Source organism: Neoarius graeffei, chromosome 14, assembly GCF_027579695.1.
Source record: "Neoarius graeffei isolate fNeoGra1 chromosome 14, fNeoGra1.pri, whole genome shotgun sequence".
Taxonomy (NCBI): Eukaryota; Metazoa; Chordata; class Actinopteri; order Siluriformes; family Ariidae; genus Neoarius; species Neoarius graeffei.
The window spans coordinates 50045524-50067528 of NC_083582.1; the positions used below are offsets into that span (position 1 = coordinate 50045524).

The window sequence follows — 22005 nt, forward strand, 5'->3', positions numbered from 1 at the left end:
AAATATCGCTAAAACACTTCTCTCAATGTGTGTCTGCAGCTGAACAGGGCTGAGTTTGAGGAAATGGATGATGAGTCTCGTGTTCAGTACGAGGGCTTCAGGCCTGGCATGTACGTGCGCCTGGAAATCTCTGCACTTCCGTGCGAGTTTGTTACCAACTTTGACCCACATTATCCAGTCATAGTCGGTGCCTTGGGAGCCAGCGAAGGCAACATAGGCTATTTGCAGGTGAGCATAAAATCATCACAAGATTTTGACCAAGTCTGCTTTCTTCTTCTTGATTCTGATCTTTCCAGATTACAAGCATCAAATATTAATTAATGAAACATTACTTCGTAGAAAATGTCCCACTCTTGAAACAGAATAAATAAATTATTAACTCCTTTTTCTGGTGCCATATTTCACATTTCCTGTCCTGTTTATTTCTTGACCATAGATGCGTTTGAAGAAACACCGCTGGTATAATCGCATCCTGAAGACCCGTGACCCACTCATTCTGTCGTTAGGCTGGAGACGTTTCCAGACAATTCCTCTCTACCACATTGAAGATCACAATGGCCGTCACCGCTTGCTCAAATACACTCCTGAACATATGCACTGTGGCGCCTCTATCTGGGGTAAGGCAACTACATCTTCTTGTATTATAGTCCAAGAAAGTGATGTTTTTCACCTTTATCTCTCTCTCTCTCTCTTCACTTTGCTATCTGCCCCCACCTTTAGGACCTCTCACACCCCAGGGCACAGGCTTTCTTGCTGTTCAGTGTGTTGCAGGGACTCGAGTAAGATCTTTAACATATTAAAATATGTAGCAGCAGTTTTAACGAGTTATTATCCATGCTTCCTGTTTGAGTGCTACTCTCCCTTAAATTTCTTGAAATTTGCCTCACTTTCCTTAGGCCAATTTCCGCATTGCAGCCACTGGAGTTGTCTTGGACTTGGACAAATCTGTGACCGTTGTGAAGAAGCTGAAGCTGATTGGATACCCATATAAGATTTTTAAGAACACCTGCTTTATACAGGTAGAGGATCGGGCACAGTCAGACAGCTGTCTACAGTTGTAGCAGGACTGCACATGATGGCTCTGAAAATGTTTCAGAAGTGATGGCTGTGCTTAAAATTCAGCAGCTACTCTTGTAAGATCAACCATTTAGAAGTACTGCTAAACGCATGTGTGGGTCCTGCAGCTGATATTAAAGTTTATTCAGTGTTCTATGCCATCTGTGACCCTGGTGCTCTAGAGGGTGTAATTAACCATGTTCTCAATGCGAGAGAAGGCTGGCAGGGTCCTTGTTTTCTTTGACACTGCCAGTTGGGAGGTCAGGACTTTTCATTTCATGTGGTTGGTAGGTCACAAAGTGTCCGGCAGGAGACAGTTGGCTACAGGAGAAAATGCTGGGAATTCTCAATGATTAAGCTGGAAGGGGGAAAAAAATTTAATCAAGTTAATTAACCATTGCTCAAAAATAATTGGGTCTTCTGATTGTAAAAGCATGTCAGTGACTGTCCTTTCCTGCACTCTCTCAGGGAATGTTTAATACAGTCCTGGAGGTCGCAAAATTCGAGGGTGCCTCTATCCGCACGGTCAGTGGGATCAAAGGTCAGATTAAAAAGGCTCTGCGGTCACCGCCTGGGGCCTTCCGAGCAACGTTCGAAGACAGACTCCTCATGAGTGGTAAGTATGTACTAGTTGAAGCTGCTAGAGGTCAGATTTTGGATGAAAATGCAATTACAAGCTATTTGTGGCAGAATATTTCATAATACCTGCATCCAAAACCACAATAATCCAGTTTAGTCTGGTAGTATGTCGTTCAGGACATGGTGACAAATTCATGACTCTGAGGTCTATAAATATCTCCTCCTGCCTCCTCAGTAATTACAGATGCATTATGAGAATAAGAATATTATTGTGCACATCAGTATGACTTTCAGTTACTGAGCACCAGAAAGACCAAAACTTCTCGGTTGCTCTGCTGTAAACTGTGCACCCTTGAGTGGATCTTCATTAGCGATGGCTCCTAAAGCTGAAGTACGGTATAGAGAACAGAGCTCTCTCTAATGCGTGTTCAATGTATTGTGTATTTTATCATCTAATTGGTATATTTTGTTCTCCAGCTTGTCAAGAACATTGCATGAACCAAATAGTATCTAACAGCACATTATATAAAATGTAGAGCAGTTAATATACACAGCCAGCTGAGCAGATGCTGTTGAACTCTGTGTTGTCTACAGACCTGTCTTTTCGACGGCCAATACTAGAAGTTGACGGGTAATTTTCTGCTTCAAAATTCCTGTTAGAGAAAATTAAGATGAAACAAAAAGAGCAAAATTAGTTGCACCGGCAGATCAAAATGAACGCCAGTGGACGAGTGGGGACGCAATAAATCTGCATCCCACGTGCGTGTTTCTCTGGTACAATGTTTGCTGTCCCTTATTTCCGAAGCGGGACGTGATTTGCTGCTCTGAATTGATAGCGGGCTCCCATTGGCCAGCACGTGGCACGGCAACCAACCATAGTCCTCATTTCATACTACAGCCAGGTTTAGCTATAGCAACAGAATAAAGGTTGGCCTTCGTAGCCAACTTAGCATCTGTACATCGGATTGCCTTGTTCGTCTAAGCCTTGTTCCCATTTGAGGAAGCTGCAGAACTTTTCATGCAACCTCATCAGAGCTGTGTGTGAAATCTCTAATCGGAGCTGTCCAGAAGTGCCGGTGACCGATATCCTAGTAAACTAGACCCACCCGCCTAGCGGCCAAAAATATTTTTGCCTAGCGAATGGGTCTAGCCTCGCACCATATAAACAAAAACACCCTGGGCATCAAATCGTGCCCGCCAATCACAACGCAAGGTTTTTGTTTGGATTCTTTGGGCGGGCTTTTGCAGGAGTGACGACAAAGCTGCGCGACGCTGGAGAAAGCACAACAGGAAAGATGGCTACGGCTAGTGAACAGCGCGCGTTTAACTCCGCTTTGGAATCAGTTTTAGAAGAATTAGACTTGGAGTTTTCGTTGAAACATGAGCAGGAAGAGGCTCTCCGCTCATTCCTTTTCAAGAAGGACGTTTTCGCTGTTTTGCCGACCGGCTATGGCTAAGTCTGATCTACCAGCTGGGTCCGCTCGTAGCCAAAAGGATGGGGCTAGTTTGTGCAGTACGAAGAATTAATAAACAGCTTTGAAACATTACTTTTTGATTGTTTCTTATTTTCCCGTTATTTTAAATTTAAGGGAAATTATTTCACCAAACACCACTAAATAAAAACTCTCAAAAACAGTTTAAGCAAACCCTTGAAAAATACTTGGAAAAAATAAGAGTGTATGTTAAGTATGTGGTACAGACTCCAAACTTGTGGTCATTATCTCCAAACTTCTTAATATCTAGAACCTGTTTATTAATTAATACGCATTTTGAAAAATTATTTATTTCAAGGTCTCCCCCACCGCGCGCTCCGACTACGTCACAGTCACTGTTGCGCTCATTGGTCAGAGCGTTGGCCTATACGCACAGAGACAGTTTGAAAGACAGCGGTTTGTTCCACCCCCACCCTTCAGAAATGTCTACGGATCGAGGCCAGACTAAATATTCACATTTAGTCTGGCTTGCCAGGCTAGGTGACCGATGGTTTTCTCCGCCTACGCAGACGGTCTGCGCCGGCTACTCGAGCCCAGAAAAAAAATAAAAACTTGCCTTTCAGTGTTCAAGCAATTTATATCGTCTCTGCTGCCCATAATTTGCTGCAAATCCAATCATTTCACCACGAAATTGTTTTCGATTCACGTCATTACCGGAAGCAACGCTATTTTGTTGATCGATTCTCGTCCTCTGATTGGCTGAGCTGGACCATGTGTCCATGCTGTAGCGTATGTAGTAATGTTACAGAGCCAGGCAGCGTAGTACAGAGGGGAACTGAGAAAGCCAAGCGCGTGCACGCACACACATCTGGAGGGAAATTTCATACATATTTTCCAAGTATTTTACAGGAAAATGGTTAGTAATTTATTAGCTGAGAGTGCACCAGAAGGCATGGAAATTTAAAAATTTTCTGGGGGAACATGCCCCCAGACCCCCCTAACATTAATGCTAGCATTAGCCACCTACGACTTTTTTTTTAATCCCCCGCTGGCTGAAAGGCCTGAATGGGGATTATGTTGTGGCGATTTCCATCTGTCCAGCCGTCCCGAGAAGAGTGCTCACCTTCTGAAATCAACTCCTCTCAGAATTCTTGGAGGAATTTCACAAAACTTGACAGGATTCTTTCTTATATGTCGGTAATACACATATTCCAATTTCGTTCAATTCAGTTACATTTTACCAGAGTTATGGCACAGTTGCCAGCGGGGGATATTGTGCTCTCAGAGCACTCTTGTTTTTTAGCCAGCTACTTCAGATTTTTTGGAGAACCCTGTTTACACACACTCAATATGTACATGTAAAGGTTAGCTTCTGCGGTTGGGATGGCCATTACCAATTTACCACACCATGCTAATCAGGATGGAGCATTGCAAAGTTAAGCACAAAGGCTACATGTGCTATAAAATGGCATAAAATAAAGACTTTTTTTGAAATGATTTGAGTTGACTGATTCAGTAATTCACTACCTAAACCACCGTATTTTAAGAGCTTCTCCCAACTGCTTTTTCATGCCAGGATTGTACCAGAGAGCCCCAAATTTGCTTCAATATTTCAATTTTCCCCAGGGGAGCATGCCCCTGGACTCCTCTAGCAGTTCTTCACTTGACCATCAGACATCCTTCTCTCAATTTCTCGATAATACCCTGCTGTGGAAATACAAAAATCAGGAGAAACTCCCCAACAGCTCCTCTTCGCCACTACCAGCTGAGTTCACCCACTAGTTCAGCAACTTTCCTGTTGGATATTCGCTTATTCTCTGACTTTTTTTCCCTGTCACAGTGTAGTCAGAATTCGTTCGGGCATGATGTTTGACACGTGTATCTGAGCTGCCATATAATGGGTTGGGATTGGTGGTAAATTGATATGTATATGACTCCCCTGGCACAGCTGACTGTGCATTACTTTGTGCAGAATGACAAAGCGGGGCTATTATGACTCTACAGGATTATCAGGGTGACTCACAACATCATGTTCCTGTGTATTTATTTCTCCCCTGACTCAATAATCATTTTAACAAATGCGTCCCATGTACTTTTAAACCATTTGCTTAAAAAAATCACCCTGTGCTAGCAATATGGTAGGCATTTGTCTTCCTTGTCTTATGTTTAAGTTTTCACAAGTTCACATCATGTGTCATATGTGCGTTCTGGGAAACCTGAAAATATATTGACTAACTTTCTATTAATCGAAAACACCTTGAAAATGAGAAAATGGTTAAATGGTCTGGAAATACAGTATTAGTGCAGTGTAAAGTTGGACTATTAAGCCAAGGAGGTTGCATATTTTAGCATTTTTTTTCCTTCCTTCATCCTTTGCTAATGATGATTTAAGTCCCCGCCAAGATAACACGACTCTTACCCATCTCCAAGAGCAGCTCTGAAAGCAGTGAACCTAATTTTCCAAAAAAGGATTTATAGATGGATTTTCAGCTTACCCAGAGGATTTGTGTGTGTAGACAGTAATAAGTGCTCAGCGCTACATTCAGGAAATGTCTTTTTCGTTAGTCACTAACCGTGTCCCTCTCGAAAGCAGAGAAATAAAGTACACAGAAGTGAGGGCACTATCACCCAGCACAGCCAGGCTACTTAAATGTATTCATTTTATCTTTATTTGACCAGAAAGGTCCAGTAAGAATCTTTTTCTAAGCAGAGACCCGACCATGAGATAGCACAGCTGGAGTTCTGACCAGGTTTGGGATTTTGGACTTTAAGTGTAAAGTTGTCATTCAGTCTTTAAAACTGGAATTGCGCAGGATTGTTGTGCATGTCTGAAAGTTTGGAAACATCTGCAGTCTAAAAGGGCTCATCTTTCCAGACTTGAAAAGTATAACAATTCAGATGATGTTTTTAAAAAGTATGGATATTCTGTTGTTAAAGTAACATAGACTCAAGATATGCATATGATGTGGCTTTTTTTGATGGTTATAAACCTTCTAAAAATGAGCATCAAAACTGAACACAAAGTATAGAAATATCAATATTAAAAAAGATATTTTGGAAATTCTGATCATTTTCACGACCGTCACGGTGGTGTAGTGGTTAGCACGGTCACCTCACAACAAGAAGGTTCTGGGTTCGAACCCAGCGGCCGGCGAGGGCCTTTCTGTGTGGAGTTTGCATGCTCTCCCAGTGTCTGTGTGGGTTTCCTCTGGGTGCTCCGGTTTCCTCCACAATCCAAAGACATGCAGTTAGGTTGGCGTGGGGCGGCCTTGGGCTGAGGTGCCCTTGAGTAAGGTACCTGACCCCTGACTGCTCCCCGGGCGCTCTGGTGTGGCTGCCCACTGCTCTGGGTGTGTGTGTGTGTGTGTGTTCACTGCTTCAGTCGGGTTAAATGCAGAGGATGAATTTCACTGTGCTTGAAGTGTGCATGTGACAAATAAAGGTTTCTTCTTAAAGTGTGCAAGGCCTGCAATATGTTTGGTCACATTTTTTTCATCCTCTGCTGGCCGAAAGGCCCGAAGGAGAATTATGTCGTGGTGATGTCCGTCCGTCCCAGGAAGGATGCTCATCTTCTGAAATCAACTCCTCTCACAGTATTTGGAGGAACTTCATGAAACTTGGCAGGATTCTTTGTTATATGTCGGTAATGTGCATATTGCAATTGCGTTCAATTGGGTCACATTTTACCAGAGTTACAGCCCTTGGTTAACAAAATTATAATTTGACAATTTCATGAGTGTGTGTTTTCCTTCTGAAATCAACTGCTCTCACAATTTTTGGAAGAATTTCTCGAAGCTTGGCAAAAGGCCTTGTTATATGACGGTAATACGCATATTGCGAGTTAATTTCGTTTGTGAAAATTTTACCAGAGTTTTAACCCTTGATTAAATAACTTGTACTTTGACAATTTCTTGAGGGTGTACGTTCTTCTGAAATCAATTCCTCTCACAATTTGTGGAGGAATTTCACCAAACTTGGCAAAAGGCTTTGTTATATGACAGTTATACGCATAGTGAAATTTCGTTTAATTTGGGCAAATTTTACCAGAGTTATGCCCTTGATTATTAACAAACTTGTACTTCAGCAATTTCATCAAGGTGTGCTTGCTTTCTGAAATCAACTTCCTTCACAATTTTTATCCCCCGCTGGCTGAAAGGCCCGAAGGGGGATTATGTCGTGGCAATGTCTGTCCTCTGTCCCGGGAAGTGTACTTACCTTCTGAAGTCAACTTCTCTCTCAATTTTTGAAGGAATTTCACGAAACTTGACAGGATTTTTTGTTATGTGTTGGTAATACACATATTGCAATTCCGTTCAATTCAGTTGCATTTTACCAGAGTTATGGCACAGTTGCCAGCAGGGGATATTGTGTTCTCAGAGCACTCTTGTACTTGGTTGTTTTTGGCGTATTGCTTGAAGTAAGAATTAAATCAACCAACCTTTTAAACCTCTCAAGTACTGATCTCAAACAGTGCGTAAACTGGTATACATCATCTCTAAGAGTTTTGTGAAAAGTATGATCACTTCCTGAACGGTTGAGGAATGGATTGTCTGCGTGAGGGTTCTGTGTTTATCAGAAAGGGAAGTTAGGGTTTGGATTGTTGATTTTAATCTTAAATATAATGTTGATATCTGTGAGCAATGTTTGTCATGTGAGGTAGTCATTTGGAAGATAGTTTCCCATCTCTTTAGGAAACAATTTGAGATTGTTGGCTCATCTGGCCATAAGGCCAGTGAGCTATTGCCGTGGTGTCCGTCGTCCACAATTCAGCTAAATCGTATCTCCTCTGTCAATTCTCCACGGATTTCTGTTCTGAATGTTTTGTTTGAAAGAACTAGTCCTTCTGTACAAAACTTGGTCCTTGTATTGTCAAATTTTAGCTAACAAATTAGTAATTAGGTTAACTTAACAAATTTCTCCTGACTAGAATTGTATCTCCTCTCTCATTTATCATGCGAATTCAGTTCTGATCAGTGTTTTGGGTAGATCTTCCCTTGGGGAACAAAATTTGGTCCTTTGTTGATTTTCCTGTTGTACACAGTTTGTTGTGGACGTTGGTCCTCTCTCGCATTGCCACTCTGTTGATGTTTTGGTAGTCATAGTTGTTTTGATGGCAGGCCTGATAAGCTTCTACATCCTCGACATTCTGGTTTCGGGTTGGATGTGGTGTGGTGTTGTTTTTTTTTTTTTTTGCTTGTTTGTTTGTTTTTTCCCCTTTCTCTCCTCCCCACATATTTTTATTGGGTCTATACATAGCTGTATCAGTAACAACCTGTGACACTGGGACTAGTATTTCTCTTCCAAATTCATCTGTAAAGAAAAGCACACAGTAGGTTAAAACAATTGCAACATAATGAAGGTTAATACTTGATTGTTGTCTGTGTTTTGTAGATATTGTGTTCCTGCGCTCCTGGTATCCTGTCTCAGTTCCTCAGCTGTATAACCCAGTGACATCTCTGCTGATGTCTGTTGGTCAGAAGGACACATGGATGGGTATGAGGACCCTTGGGCATCTTAAACATGACTTGGGAATAAGGAACCAACCCAATCAAGACTCTCTGTACAAGGTAGTGCACTTATATTCATGTAAGGACAGATTAAAAAAGGCACAAATCTGGCACTTTCATTATCAAAATAAATGGGACTAATCCCCAGAGATTCCACACAATTTACCCAGAATACAGCAGATTAATCACATAATAGATAGTCCTTTATCAAAATTTGCAAGAGAGTTAAAGCTACTGAAAAAGCTGTCAACTCAGAATAAGAGCTGGTTCGGTCATGTCAGCTCAGGTCTGGTTATATCAGAAGGTTAAAGGGAGTCTCTTGGCTCTCTCTCTCTCTCGTCTCGGTTTCTGTGTCTCTCTTTATCCTCAGCTTTATAGGCACAGTACACCAGTGCTGATCAGTGCCAACACTTCATGCACTGACTGTAGGTCATAACTGTCAGGACAAACCATTACCTGCAAAATCATTGTCCTGAAAATAATTAATCTATGTACTTTGGTGTTTTCTGTAGCCCATTGTGAGGCAGAAGCGACACTTCAACCCCCTCCATATCCCCAAAGAGCTGCAGAAGGCTTTGCCATTTAAGAGCAAACCCAAAAAGCAGGAGGCCAAGGGCAAAATCCCCCGGGACCTGATGAGACCCGCCGTGATCCGGGAGCCGCACGAGAGGAAGGTGAGCCTCCAGAGCGGTTGTGCATCACTAACAGAATTTAATTCAATTTTCTTGTAATTTTGAAACACCTACAGTTAGGCTAAAGTTAATCCACCAAGGATGTCTCCAGAGCATAACTTTCCAAATATTGCATCTGTTTAATCCCTGTCCTAGCATTAATACAGCATACACCGTGTTAACCAATTTCTGAGCCAATCCCCATGAAATCGCTCAAATTATTCTTAACCAGGACAAGAAGTCTCCTATTTTTATCTGGTGGATATATATATATATATATATATATATATATATATATTTTTTTTTTCCTCTTTGCTTAATCCTGTTTGCATGCTATTTAGTAATCAGATATTCCTCCTAGATGTACATTAATTGTGTCTTCTTGTAATGGCGCAGATGATCGCTTAAAACCCTGCAGGAAAGCGTCCAGTCACTGTTTCAATCAGTTACACATTAAAGACTTGAGCACATTTTTGCTAACGCTTGCACTTCCTTTAAAAAAAAAAAGAACTATTGCATTTTACTGGCATATTTATGGCGTTTATAGGATTTATAGTACAGTTTATAATGTTGATCTAAAATGAGATCCCTTTATATTTTTACTTGGATGGATATTGCATGATTCTAAACAACATACATGACTCAGCTTTTTAAATTTTACTTACACCTTTAAAACTCCTCTTAGATTGTCCCATATCATGACATGATTTCAACAAAAATGGAAAGGCAAACTGTAAATGTCATCATTTAGGCAGCTTGTCTTGGTTAGACTGTATAAATCTAAATTGGATGTGTTTTGTGAATTAAAAATAATCCTGGAAGGCAGGGAAATTGTGACAGCAGCTGTGAGGAAAAAAATGTTCTTGCCCTCTAATTGTAAAATAATTCTACTTTAAACCTCTCAGCAAATCAGACCCGTTTTAGTGGATGTCTCTCACTCCGATGGCCCGACACTGGCAGCGTTTTTAGTCTGTCATGCTTTCAGCTTTAGCTTTCAGCAGCACAGAAGTTAACACACTTGTCTTCCTTGTGAAGAACGTAGAAGCGTGTTTGCACAAGGCGATGAAATGGTTCTGAATTTTGATCTTGAATATATATTATGCATCAAGGATTTTTTTTTTCCGATCCAATTAAAATGGGTTTAATGTAGGGTTGTCAAACGATTAAAAAATTTAATCACGATTAATCTCAGAATTTCATATAGTTAATCGCGATTAATCGCATTTTTTAAAATCTATGTAAATGAATAACGCTTGTAAAGTGAAATGTTACAATTAAAATGAACACATTTTATGCTAAAAGTACTTGTTAAAAACTGCTGGGACAAGAGAAAATGGTAAGGGAGTTTATTCACTCACATACTAGGCAGTACTGAACATACAAAACACAAAATTTGTTTTTGTGATGGATTAGGGAGCTGTAGTCTCAAATATAAAACCTGTAGTCACATACTACTGTGTCTCAGTTCAGACATGTGTGACAAAAGAAAATAAAAATGAAATAAAACTTCAGTTGTGCTGGAGTTGTATTCAGCCACAGCCTATAGGACTTCACAGTGCTGTGCAAACAAAAATAAATTTCAGTTGGACTTCAGTAAAGACATTTAGTGTCATATCACAGTGCTACAGCATACTGAAATCTCACTTTACAAAAGTATTTTAGAACTGCAAAGTGCATACCAAAACCAACTCAATCACACTCTACTTTTGAAATAAAACTTTTGAAATGAAACTTCCCGTTTAACAGACCTTTCTCCATCACTCACACTTACTCTTATTGCAGCAGCGCGCGACAAGCCTCAACAGGAACTACGGGTGACTCGCAGGGCCAAATTAGAATTTGCGTTAACGGCACTATTTTTTTTAAATCGCGATAAATTGAGATCGTGTTAATGCGTTATTATCGCGTTAACTTCGACAGCCGTAGTTTAATGATATAATTATTGATGGAGTGGGTCACCCATGGGAAGGCGCTCTGTTATTTATTTACCATATGTGTATTTGGTCATATTCATAGCTCAGATACTCAATAGGCAGTGTTTTGCTTCTTCAACACACGCTTTTTCATATCTTTGTTTTTGCTCTACATGTGTTTGAATGTGAGCCTGAGGTAGCTCTGAAACAAAGTTAAAATATAAAAGCTTATTGAAGCATTATAACAAGCTTCACTTTAATAAATGCTCCTTTTAAACCTGAAGAGCACAGAGCAGCTTTGTGTACGCTAAACTTGTGTCAAGGCTAGTTTGTGGTGCAGTGCGAAGTGTTGCTGTCTCTCAGCTCCAGGATCCCTGGTTAGAGCCTGAACTTGGGTTATTGTCTGTGTGGAGTGATGCATGTTTTTAAGTTGCCGTGGTTTTTATCCAGGTTCTCTGGTTTCCTCCCATCTCTTAAAAACATGTCAGTAGGTGAGTTGTGTGTCCTGCAATCAACTGGAGTCCCATCCGGTGTGTATTCGCAACTCCGGATCCACTCTGACTCTTCAACAGAATAGAGCAGTTACTGAAGATGAATGAATGGATACTAAATTTTATTTGATCATATGCAGGGATATTGCATGTTTATAATAATGTGATGGTCAAATATCGACAATTTACTATGGCTACTTAAGCTACAGGCTCCAATGAATGAATGATGTCAGGGTGAGTGTGGTAGCACTTATGATGAATATGAAGGAAGATCTCACAAAAAAAAATAGGTACCCTATGGGTGCATGTAGCTACTGCTTATAAACACAATTGTTTTCTGATACCATGTCCATACAGTAAATATAGCATATATATTTATATTTACTCTATGAGGCAGTAGCCACAAAAATGAGACGTAATCCAAAAATGAACAATTTTTTAAAAATCACAGAAGTAAAATATACCAAGTGTCTGTACTTTATATTATTCGACTCTTATCTCTTACAGTTTTTGAAACTGAAACCTCTGAACCGAGGCTGACATACACACGCTGTCGCCATGACCCAAACTCTTATTTCCCGGAAATGGCCAAGTGCTAGAGCTCAGTGGAACGCACTTTCCCTCTGTAATAAGTATAAACCTGTCTGAAAGCGATTTCTTTAGTCTCGTCCGTAGCGGGCGAGGTGGTGGTAATAATAAATCAAAAGAGCGGGGAAGTTTTTATTTAATGGGGTCTAAAAATGGGCGTGGCCAAAACCCCTTCCTTTGCATATGTAAACGAACTAAGAAACCATCCATTGACAGCACAGTGTATGCAAATGAGGAAGGTAGTGATCCAGTCAGCGTGTTTGTGGGAGGAGTCTTTCCGAGGCAGCGCTCCTGCAGTCAGAGTTTTTATTTATTTAAAAAAATTTTATTTGCCTTTTTGGTCACCATGACCTTGACCGGATGACCCTCAAAATGTTGGAGGTTCTATTTGAGACCAATGCCCATCTATCCTGAAAGTTTCATGAAGATTAGTCCAGCCGTTTTCCCGTAATGTTGCTAACAAAAAAAACCCAAAGAAACCCGACCAAAAACAATACCTCGCCCCGCTTACTCCGTAGTGGGTGATGTCATAAAAAGCAGCCTTATGTAGCTTTGCAAGTAGTTAATAAGACAAATAAATTAGTGGCCTGTTATAATCTTAAGGTAATATTTTGTTGGAGATTCTCTGTACAGTTTGTGATGAGATATAAAATAAAAATACATTTATCCATCATTTCTAATCTAATAAACTCTGCTTCCATTGTAGTTGTAATTTCACACTGTGCCTATGGGCCAATCATATGTGTGGCAAGGTCTGTTACTGATGATATCCCATTATAATTTAATTCATATAGTTACCCTTATGAATTATTTACTAATATTGGAGCTAGTCGAGATTGCAATATCATCATAAGGAAAATGCAGTCTATAATATAAGCATCAAAGATGCTCAGGAGTAATTTGTTTTTTAATTTAATTTCTGTAATTATAATATCCACAGACAGCCATTTCAGTAAATGTATCATCCAAGCCCATTGTTTTTTGAGGCTGTGTGTTTGTAGTAGTGTTGCAGCTCTTGTTTTAACTCCTTCCCTCTGCACCAGGTGGCAGCATTGCTCAACGCCCTGAGCACAGTCTACTCTTACAAGACAAAGAAGGCTCAAGCAGAGCAGCACATGAAGCACAAAGAATTCCTGAAGAAGAAGGAGAAGCAGGAGGCAGAGAAGCTGAAGAGGCAGAAGGAAGAACGAAAAAAGGTATACCGTGCTATGGGACAGAAGGAGAAGAAGAAACTCAAAGCCAGCCTGAAAGGAGCCTCTAATGATAACTGAACATGCTGTACCTAGCGCTGCTGGACTTCAGCTCAGCGTTCACTGGACCCCCAACGTCTGGCTGTGTCACTCACTGTCTTTTCACCAGATGTGCAGGTTCTAGTGTGGAGATTTTCAATGTTATGTGAGATGGAGCTGAGTCGTGTATGTATTTAATCAAAGAAACAAGGATCGCATGTCATGGTGCTACTGGCCAGCTGTTTGACTCAAATGTGAGGATTTATAGGCACCATTCACATGTGACCATCACATTCGTCTCAGAAATGTGGGTTGCTATATAGATTTATTGGTTTTCTTATTCCTGAAAGTCATGTCCGTTTGATATCATGTAAATGCTTTGTAATGTTGGTTTTAATAAAAGTAACTAATGTGTATTTCCTGACATAACTATGATTATTTCCTTCCTTTAAAGTGCTTCTGGTCCATGAGTAAATCAAAAAGTGAAATGATTTCAGCTGGTTATTTCTATTGTGTAGTTTAAAAATAAATAAATAAATAATAATACAAGCTGTTTCAAAAATTTTGATATTATTTAAGATGTAAATATCCCAGAAACTACATAGTCCAGGCAAATGAAACCGAACAGGCTTAATGCTGAGCAATATACGATTTATTCCTCAAATATTGAATGAGAAATTCAAAGGTATGTGGATTCCATGAACGATTTCACAAATTTTCAATATTCGTGAACCTGCTTGACCGTTTTTTTTCGATGCTGGTGGTCGTCCAGATCCTTTTGCCCTGCACACACAACCTTCCTCTTTGAACTTTTTGTGCCGTGTCCAAATCTGCATTGCACTTGGTGCATTTTTAGAGAATTCTCTCATAAATGCACGCTGCACAGTCTTGTTCGACTGTGTTCAAGCGCACTCTAACACACAAAATGCCTTTTCTTTTCCAGTGAATGGCATTTCTATACCTGAAAAGATAAAAACAAAAAATTTTGACCTGCTTCCACACATGCTGTTAAAATTTGAGGTCAATTGAACAAGAATCGGCAAAGTCATTAGTTTGTGAAATGATGTCAAATTTTTTGAAACACCATGTATTATTATTCTCATTCTGAAAGAAGAGAAGGATATTTTCATATCACTAGCATCACTAATCACCAGTACAATAGCAGTTTAAGAACTCCAGCTGTTGACACATCTGCATGAGTAACAACAGCTGTCACTAGATCATCTCAGGCCTCTGAGGGAAGCAGAATTGATTGTGATTACATTTTATATGTATATGCAGAAAATAATTTTTTTTTTTAAATTGATATTTAAGGATTTGAATTCATGAAGGCTAAATGAGCTGAATAAAACAAGGAAATGAAGTTAAGGTGCAAAATGCCTTTTTTTTTTTTTTTTTTTAAATTGCACAACCATTTCAGAACCAGACGTATTCAGACAACTGTTTTGTCCAGTTTTTTTTTCCTTAACCAACACCATGATAATCATTAGTTCCAGCACAATATAATTAAAAAGTCTCGCGTTTATTATGATGTCAATAATCAGTGTCTTAATCAGAATATACCACAAGTTGGCCTAGTGGTTAGCATGTCCGCCTCTTGACCAGGAAATTGTGAGTTCTACTCACAGTCGGATCATACCAAAGGCCATCATAAAAATGGTACCTACGGCCATCATAAAAATGGTACCTACGGCCATCATAAAAATGGTACCTACTGCCATCTGGTGAGGCATGCTGCAATACAGATGTGAGTAGGGAGTCAAACTCTCCCAGTTACCAGAGGACTAGCCCCCAACTGTAACCCTTGCTGTGTAATAGCTGAGAAGCTAAGGGCTATAGAAACTGAGATTGGTACCGCACCTACAGTGGTGCTTGAAAGTTTGTGAACCCTTTAGAATTTTCGATATTTCTGCTTAAATATGAACTAAAACATCAGATTTTCACACAAGTCCTAAAAGTAGACAAAGAGAACCCAGTTAAACAAATGAGACAAAAATATTATACTTGGTCATTTATTTAGTGAGGAAAATGATCCAATATTACATATCTGTGAGTGGCAAAAGTATGTGAACCTCTAGGATTAGCAGTTAATTTGAAGGTGAAATTAGAATCCAGTGTTTTCAATCAATTGGTATGACAATCAGGTGTGAGTGGGCGCCCTGTTTTATTTAAAGAACAGGGATCGATCAAAGTCTGATCTTCACAACAAATGTTTGTGGAAGTGTATCATGGCACGAACAAAGGAGGTTTCTGAGGACCTCAGAAAAAGCATTGTTGATGCTCTTCAGGCTAGAAAAGGTTACAAAACCATCTCTAAAGAGTTTGGACTCCACCAATCCACAGTCAGAGAGACTGTGTACAAATGGAAGAAATTCAAGACCATTGTTACCCTCCCCAGGAGTGGCCGACCAACAAATATCACTCCAAGAGCAAGGCATGTAATAGTCGGCGAGGTGACAAAGGACTCCAGGGTAACTTCTAAGCAACTGAAGGCCTCTCTCACATTGGCTAATGTTAATATTTATGAGTCCACCATCAGGAGAACACTGAACAACAATGGTGTGCATGGCAGGGTTGCAAGGAGAAAGCCACTGCTCTACAAAAAGAACATTGCTGCTCATCTGCAGTTTGCTAAAGATCACATGGACAAGCCAGAAGGCTATTGGAAAAATGTTTTGTGGATGGATGAGACCAAAATAGAACTTTTTGGTTTAAATGAGAAGTGTTATGTTTGGAGAAAGGAAAACACTGTATTCCAGCATAAGAACCTTATCCCACCTGTGAAACATGGTGGTGGTAGTATCATGGTTTGGGCCTGTTTGGCTGCATCTGGGCCAGGACGGCTTGCCATCATTGATGGAACAATGAATTCTGAATTATACCAGCGAATTCTAAAGGAAAATGTCAGGACATCTGTCCATGAACTGAATCTCAAGAGACATTGGGTCATGCAGCAAGACAACGACCCTAAACACACAAGTCGTTCTACCAAAGAATGGTTAAAGAAGAATAAAGTTAATGTTTTGGAATGGCCAAGTCAAAGTCCTGACCTTAATCCAATCGAAATGTTGTGGAAGGACCTGAAGCGAGCAGTTCATATGAAGAAACCCACCAACGTCCCAGAGTTGAAGCTGTTCTGTAGAGAGGAATGGGCTAAAATTCCTCCAAGCTGGTGTGCAGGACTGATCAACAGTTACCGCAAATGTTTAGTTGCAGTTATTGCTGCACAAGGGGGTCACACCAGATACTGAAAGCAAAGGTTCACATACTTTTGCCACTCACAGATATGTAATATTGGATCATTTTCCTCAATAAATAAATGACCAAGTATAATATTTTTGTCTCATTTGTTTAACTGGGTTCTCTTTATCTACTTTTAGGACTTGTGTGAAAATCTGATGATGTTTTAGGTCATATTTATGCAGAAATATAGAAAATTCTAAAGGGTTCACAAACTTTCAAGCACCACTGTATATGCCTCAAGGGCCTGGTTAGTATGGGGACAGGAGACTGCCTGGGATGACCAGGTCCTGACACGGGAGGGACTTGGAGTTAATAACCAGGATAATGTTTTCTGTGTCTGTGACAAATTTATCATGTAATTACGACTCGATCTTGAGCTCAGTTTACTGTTTTTAGGGAGTGTCACAAGTTCTCTGGGTTTCCTCCAGGTTTTCCTCCCACCTCCCAAAAACTGTGTAGGTGGCTTGGCTAAGAGAAATTGCCCGTAGGTGTGATTGTGTGAATGTGCCCTGTAATGGGCTGGCATCCCATGCAGGGTGTTTCCCTGCTATGTTCCTAGTGTCCTCAGGACACACTGTTACTATGACCAGGATAAATCAGTTACTGAAGAGGAATACTGATATGATTCTTCGTACAAGAAGCAACAGTTTACTCTGAAGCCAAGAAATAGCAAGATGCCTGGCAGGGCATAGGATCACAGCTGTGGAAATGGATCAAGAACGCTCCAGGATGTAGACCTGAATGTTTGAAAGGAGTATAACTTGCAACTTCATGATAAGCAAGAGGAACAGAAAAGTTAGTTTGCAGTTTGTGAGCGTGCACTATGAGAAAGTACAAGGTTCTGAGTGAAAGATTTATGGACTGACAGAGATTTGAAGATTGAACATCATAACTAAACAAACTCCTGATCAATTGCAGATCTGTGAAATGGACAGGATGTCTGGAAATGCAGGCACTACTGAGGAAATAAAACAAATGCAGTACACAGGTGATTACTTTTCAGTAGTTATGTGGAAAAATTTGCCAAAACAAGAAATAAAATCTTTATATATTGTCACATCGCTTGATCCCATTACTGAACAGCAATATATGTGGGTGTATAAAGTATACAATGATGTATTTGTCAAATGCAAGGTATGCTGTAATTTAATCAGTTTAGTTTATTGTGTTCCAGTGTGCATTGCTTTAAAGATTGTACAATAAACCTATAAGAACCTCACTGCATTTCTGCAAATGATGCGGTAAACTTCACTGCGTTTCAGCCACAGCAGTGCAGCCGTATTAAAATGTAATAACTGTCCTTTACTGAATTCCTTCATATTATATGAGAATATAGTAGCTAAATATATATTATTTGAATAATTTAGGGATGGTGCAGTAGCACATCGGGTAGTGTTGCCTTGCATTTCCAGGATATAGCGATTGATCTTAAGATCGGGTTACTGTCTGTGCCGGGCTATGCATGTTCTCTTGATATCCACAAAACATGCCAGTTGCTAGGTATGAATGGTTTTAGGAATGTGTGTATGTGTGACATTGGATTGCAGTGGAATGTCCAGCCATCCATTATCCATAACTGCTTATCTTGTGTAGGGTCGTGGGCAAGCTGGAGCTTATCCCAGCTGAGTATGGGTGAAAGCCAGGGTACACCCTGGACAAGTCGCCAGGTCATCGCAGGGCTGACACATAGAGACAAACAACCACTCACACGCAAACTCCACACAGAAAGGCCCCCGTCAGCCACTGGGCTCGAACGCAGAACCTTCTTGCCGTGAGGTGACAGTGCTAATCACTACACCACCATGCTGCCTGCAGTGGAATATTCAGGGTGTATTCCTGTCTTTTGCCCAGTATTCTCTGAATCCCCTCAAACCTGACCAGGGTAAAGCAGTTACTGATGGGGGTAAATGAATTCATTGAAATAATATTATTACAATATTATATTTCACATTTTGTTTGATAGATTGGTACAAAACACATAGCCAGAGTACAGATACAAAAGGTTTCAAAGTTGATTTCATAGCTTGGTACAGTACTGCATAATTTACATTTATGGTTCATCTTTAAAACTTAAATATTTTATCTTGGCCTCAGGCTTTTCAAGGTTTCTTTAATATTACAGTATGCTATATAGGATCTGAGGTGGATTTGTATTTAGACTATATCTTGGCCTTAGTCCCTTACAGAGGATTTCAGATGGGTTTGTATTTGGGCTCTGCCCTGGCTTTTCAAAAACTCCATTTTGTCCTCTTGAGCCACTATGTAGTGGATTTGCTCAAGTGCGAAAGTATCAGAAATGTTGTCCTATTGTGAGGTACTCCAATATTTTCAGCTCTACATCAGCTTTTGACAGATTGCTTCATTCTTCTGAAGTATTCTCTGCTACACCGTGTAATTTGTTTGACTCAAACTGAGAATAAAATGCCAAGCCAAAAAGAAAAAAGAATATGAAACAATCTTCAACCCTAATGTTCCGATCAGTGTTTTACAGTTTTGTCAGGAACTTCATGCAAGAGATTCTCGATCTACACCAAGGTGATTTCTAGCAGTTTTGACCTTCTCTATTGACCAGGTCTGTGCTCTTTCTTACAACTCATTCACATTGATGTTGCACCAGGAGAGACCTGTATCTATTACTTCGGAGGTCTTTTTGAGAAAGTGTTCTTTATAGATTATATCAGCTTTTCCTCAGTACTTCCTTGAACCTCTGTACTAATTAATACATTCTGCACTAGGACTCATTAAAGGATGTTTGGGATTGTATGAATTTGTGTGCTGTATTTTAGACAAGGTGTATCTGTCAAATTGAGTATAATTAATGTTTTGTCTGTTCTTTAGAGGATGAAGGTATCTAGGTCACAGATCAAGTTCAGTTTAACCAAGAGCTTTATTTATCTCTGACGATTACTGCCCCGGCGGCACGGTGGTGTAGTGGTTAGCGCTGTCACCTCACAGCAAGAAGGTCTGGGTTCGAGCCCCGTGGCCGGCGAGGGCCTTTCTGTGTGGAGTTTGTATGTTGTCCGCGTGGGTTTCCTCCGGGTGCTCCGGTTTCCCCCACAGTCCAAAGACATGCAGGTTAGGTTAACTGGTGACTCTAAATTGACCGTAGGTGTGAATGTGAGTGTGAATGGGTGTCTATGTGTCAGCTCTGTGATGACCTGGCGACTTGTCCAGGGTGTACCCCGCCTTTCGCCCATAGTCAGCTGGGATAGGCTCCAGCTTGCCTGCGACCCTGTAGAACAGGATAAAGTGGCTAGAGATAATGAGATGAGATGAGATTACTGCCCCATGAGAGTAACTCTCATGGTTACCAGAGAACTAGCCCCCACTGTAACCCTAATTATGTAATAGGCGAGAGGCTGAGGGCTACAGAAATGGAGATCGGCACCGCCTAATGCGCCATACGGTGCTGGAAGGACTTTAGACTAGACTTTAGATTATGCCCCTCACAACGATACCCGGGGCAGCACGGTGGTGTAGTGGTTAGCGCTGTCGCCTCACAGCAAGAAGGTCCTGGGTTCGAGCCCCGGGGCCGGCGAGGGCCTTTCTGTGTGGAGTTTGCATGTTCTCCCCGTGTCCGCGTGGGTTTCCTCCGGGTGCTCCGGTTTCCCCCACAGTCCAAAGACATGCAGGTTAGGTTAACTGGTGACTCTAAATTGACCGTAGGTGTGAATGTGAGTGTGAATGGTTGTCTGTGTCTATGTGTCAGCCCTGTGATGACCTGGCGACTTGTCCAGGGTGTACCCCGCCTTTCGCCCATAGTCAGCTGGGATAGGCTCCAGCTTGCCTGTGACCCTGTAGAAGGATAAAGCGGCTAGAGGAGATGAGAATGAGATGAGACAACGATACCCCAAAGCTGATCTAAGATCACTCAATATTCTTATCTCTGTCTAGTCCTTCACACTAGAGCACTATAAAAGCATCTCCCTGGCAAGCTGAACAAGTCTCTTAAGATGAATTGTTATTTAAGGTCTAAGTCCAGCATCTTTATAAACATCTCGACTGTCTTTAAAATACAATGATTTTTCTTGGATGAAAGACTGCACTTATTGGAACAGAATAGGAATCGGAGGGTTATTTTGTCTTTTTGGAGTCGAACCATTTACATTTCATTTTTGTCCCCCGCCCAAGTGAAGTTTGGCAGGGGATATAGAAACAGGTTTCGTCCGTCTGTCCGTCCGGTCACGTTTTCCTTCCCGGGCCATATCTTTAAAACTACTGAGGATATCTTCATGTAACTTTGTATACATATCAAGCAACATGTGAACTGGTGCCTTTTGCTATTTTGGATTTTTGAAAAAAAGTATTTTTCAGATTTTCTACATAAAAATAGATTTTGACTTAGTTTCTAAGAGCAATGTTCGTTTCTGGAGCATATATCCAAAACTATTCATGATACGGATTTGAAACTTGGTATACATGTTAACAAGGTGATGTAGATGTGCCTTTTTATACTAAGAAATTTGAGAAATTTTAATTTTTCATATTTCCATGGAAACAATTTCAGACTTAGTCTCTCAGGTTAGTCTTAGCGGTAGGTTTTGTTTCCGGAACAGAACTTGAAAACTATGAGTGGTATGGTTGTGAAAGTTGGTATACGTGTTGATTAAGTAATGTATATGTGCCTTTTGATACTAAGAAATGTAAGAGATTGTAATTTTTAGTTCACCTGGACCAAAGGTCTGGTGGGTTTATGCCATGGGCTGCTGAGGTCAGTGTAAAGAGTTAGGGTTGGTTTCCTGCAGCAGAACTTGAAAAATGTGACAAATAATATCTTGAAACTTGGTATATAGTTGGTATATAGAGCGTGGGATATAGATGACTCTGTCTTCTTGTCATGTGCTTTACATGTATTTGTGTACTGCATTCCATCCATCCAATTTGGCATATCATTACAGTGGCGTGGCCGCTCTGACAGCTTCAGCCATCAAAGTTTCTAGGGAACATTACAGTAGTGGTTTCCCGTTGCCTGCTACTGGGTTATTATAGAAGTTTTCTCCTCTCAACCATTCACACACACACCTATGGACAATTTAGAGCCAACAATTAACTTAACCTGCATGTCTTTGGATTGTGGGGGAAACCTGAGCACCCAGAGGAAACCCATGCAGACACAGGGAGAACATGCAAACTCCACACAGAAAGGCTCCCACCAACTGCTGGGCTTGAACCCAGAACCTTCTTGCTCTGAGGCGACAGTGCTAACCACTACACCACCGTGCTGCCGTGTACTGTGTTAACGAAGCTTAAAAGTATATGTTTTGCTTTTTGCACTACAAAAAATGATGTCTTAGC

The 22005-nt window shown here is 40.6% G+C and overlaps 1 protein-coding gene across 1 annotated transcript in view; it reads left to right on the forward strand.

The window, feature by feature from the left end:
- The window catches only part of bms1 (BMS1 ribosome biogenesis factor), a 58491-nt gene extending 44595 nt beyond the window's left edge, over positions 1-13896 (forward strand). The window contains exons 16-23 of the mRNA XM_060939917.1: positions 40-228; positions 437-617; positions 721-779; positions 897-1019; positions 1525-1672; positions 8460-8635; positions 9088-9249; positions 13282-13896. Of these exons, the coding sequence (XP_060795900.1) occupies positions 40-228; positions 437-617; positions 721-779; positions 897-1019; positions 1525-1672; positions 8460-8635; positions 9088-9249; positions 13282-13509 (1266 nt within the window). The 3' untranslated portion in view covers positions 13510-13896. The remainder of the gene's footprint in view (positions 1-39; positions 229-436; positions 618-720; positions 780-896; positions 1020-1524; positions 1673-8459; positions 8636-9087; positions 9250-13281) is intronic.
- The last annotated feature ends 8109 nt before the right edge of the window (positions 13897-22005 follow it).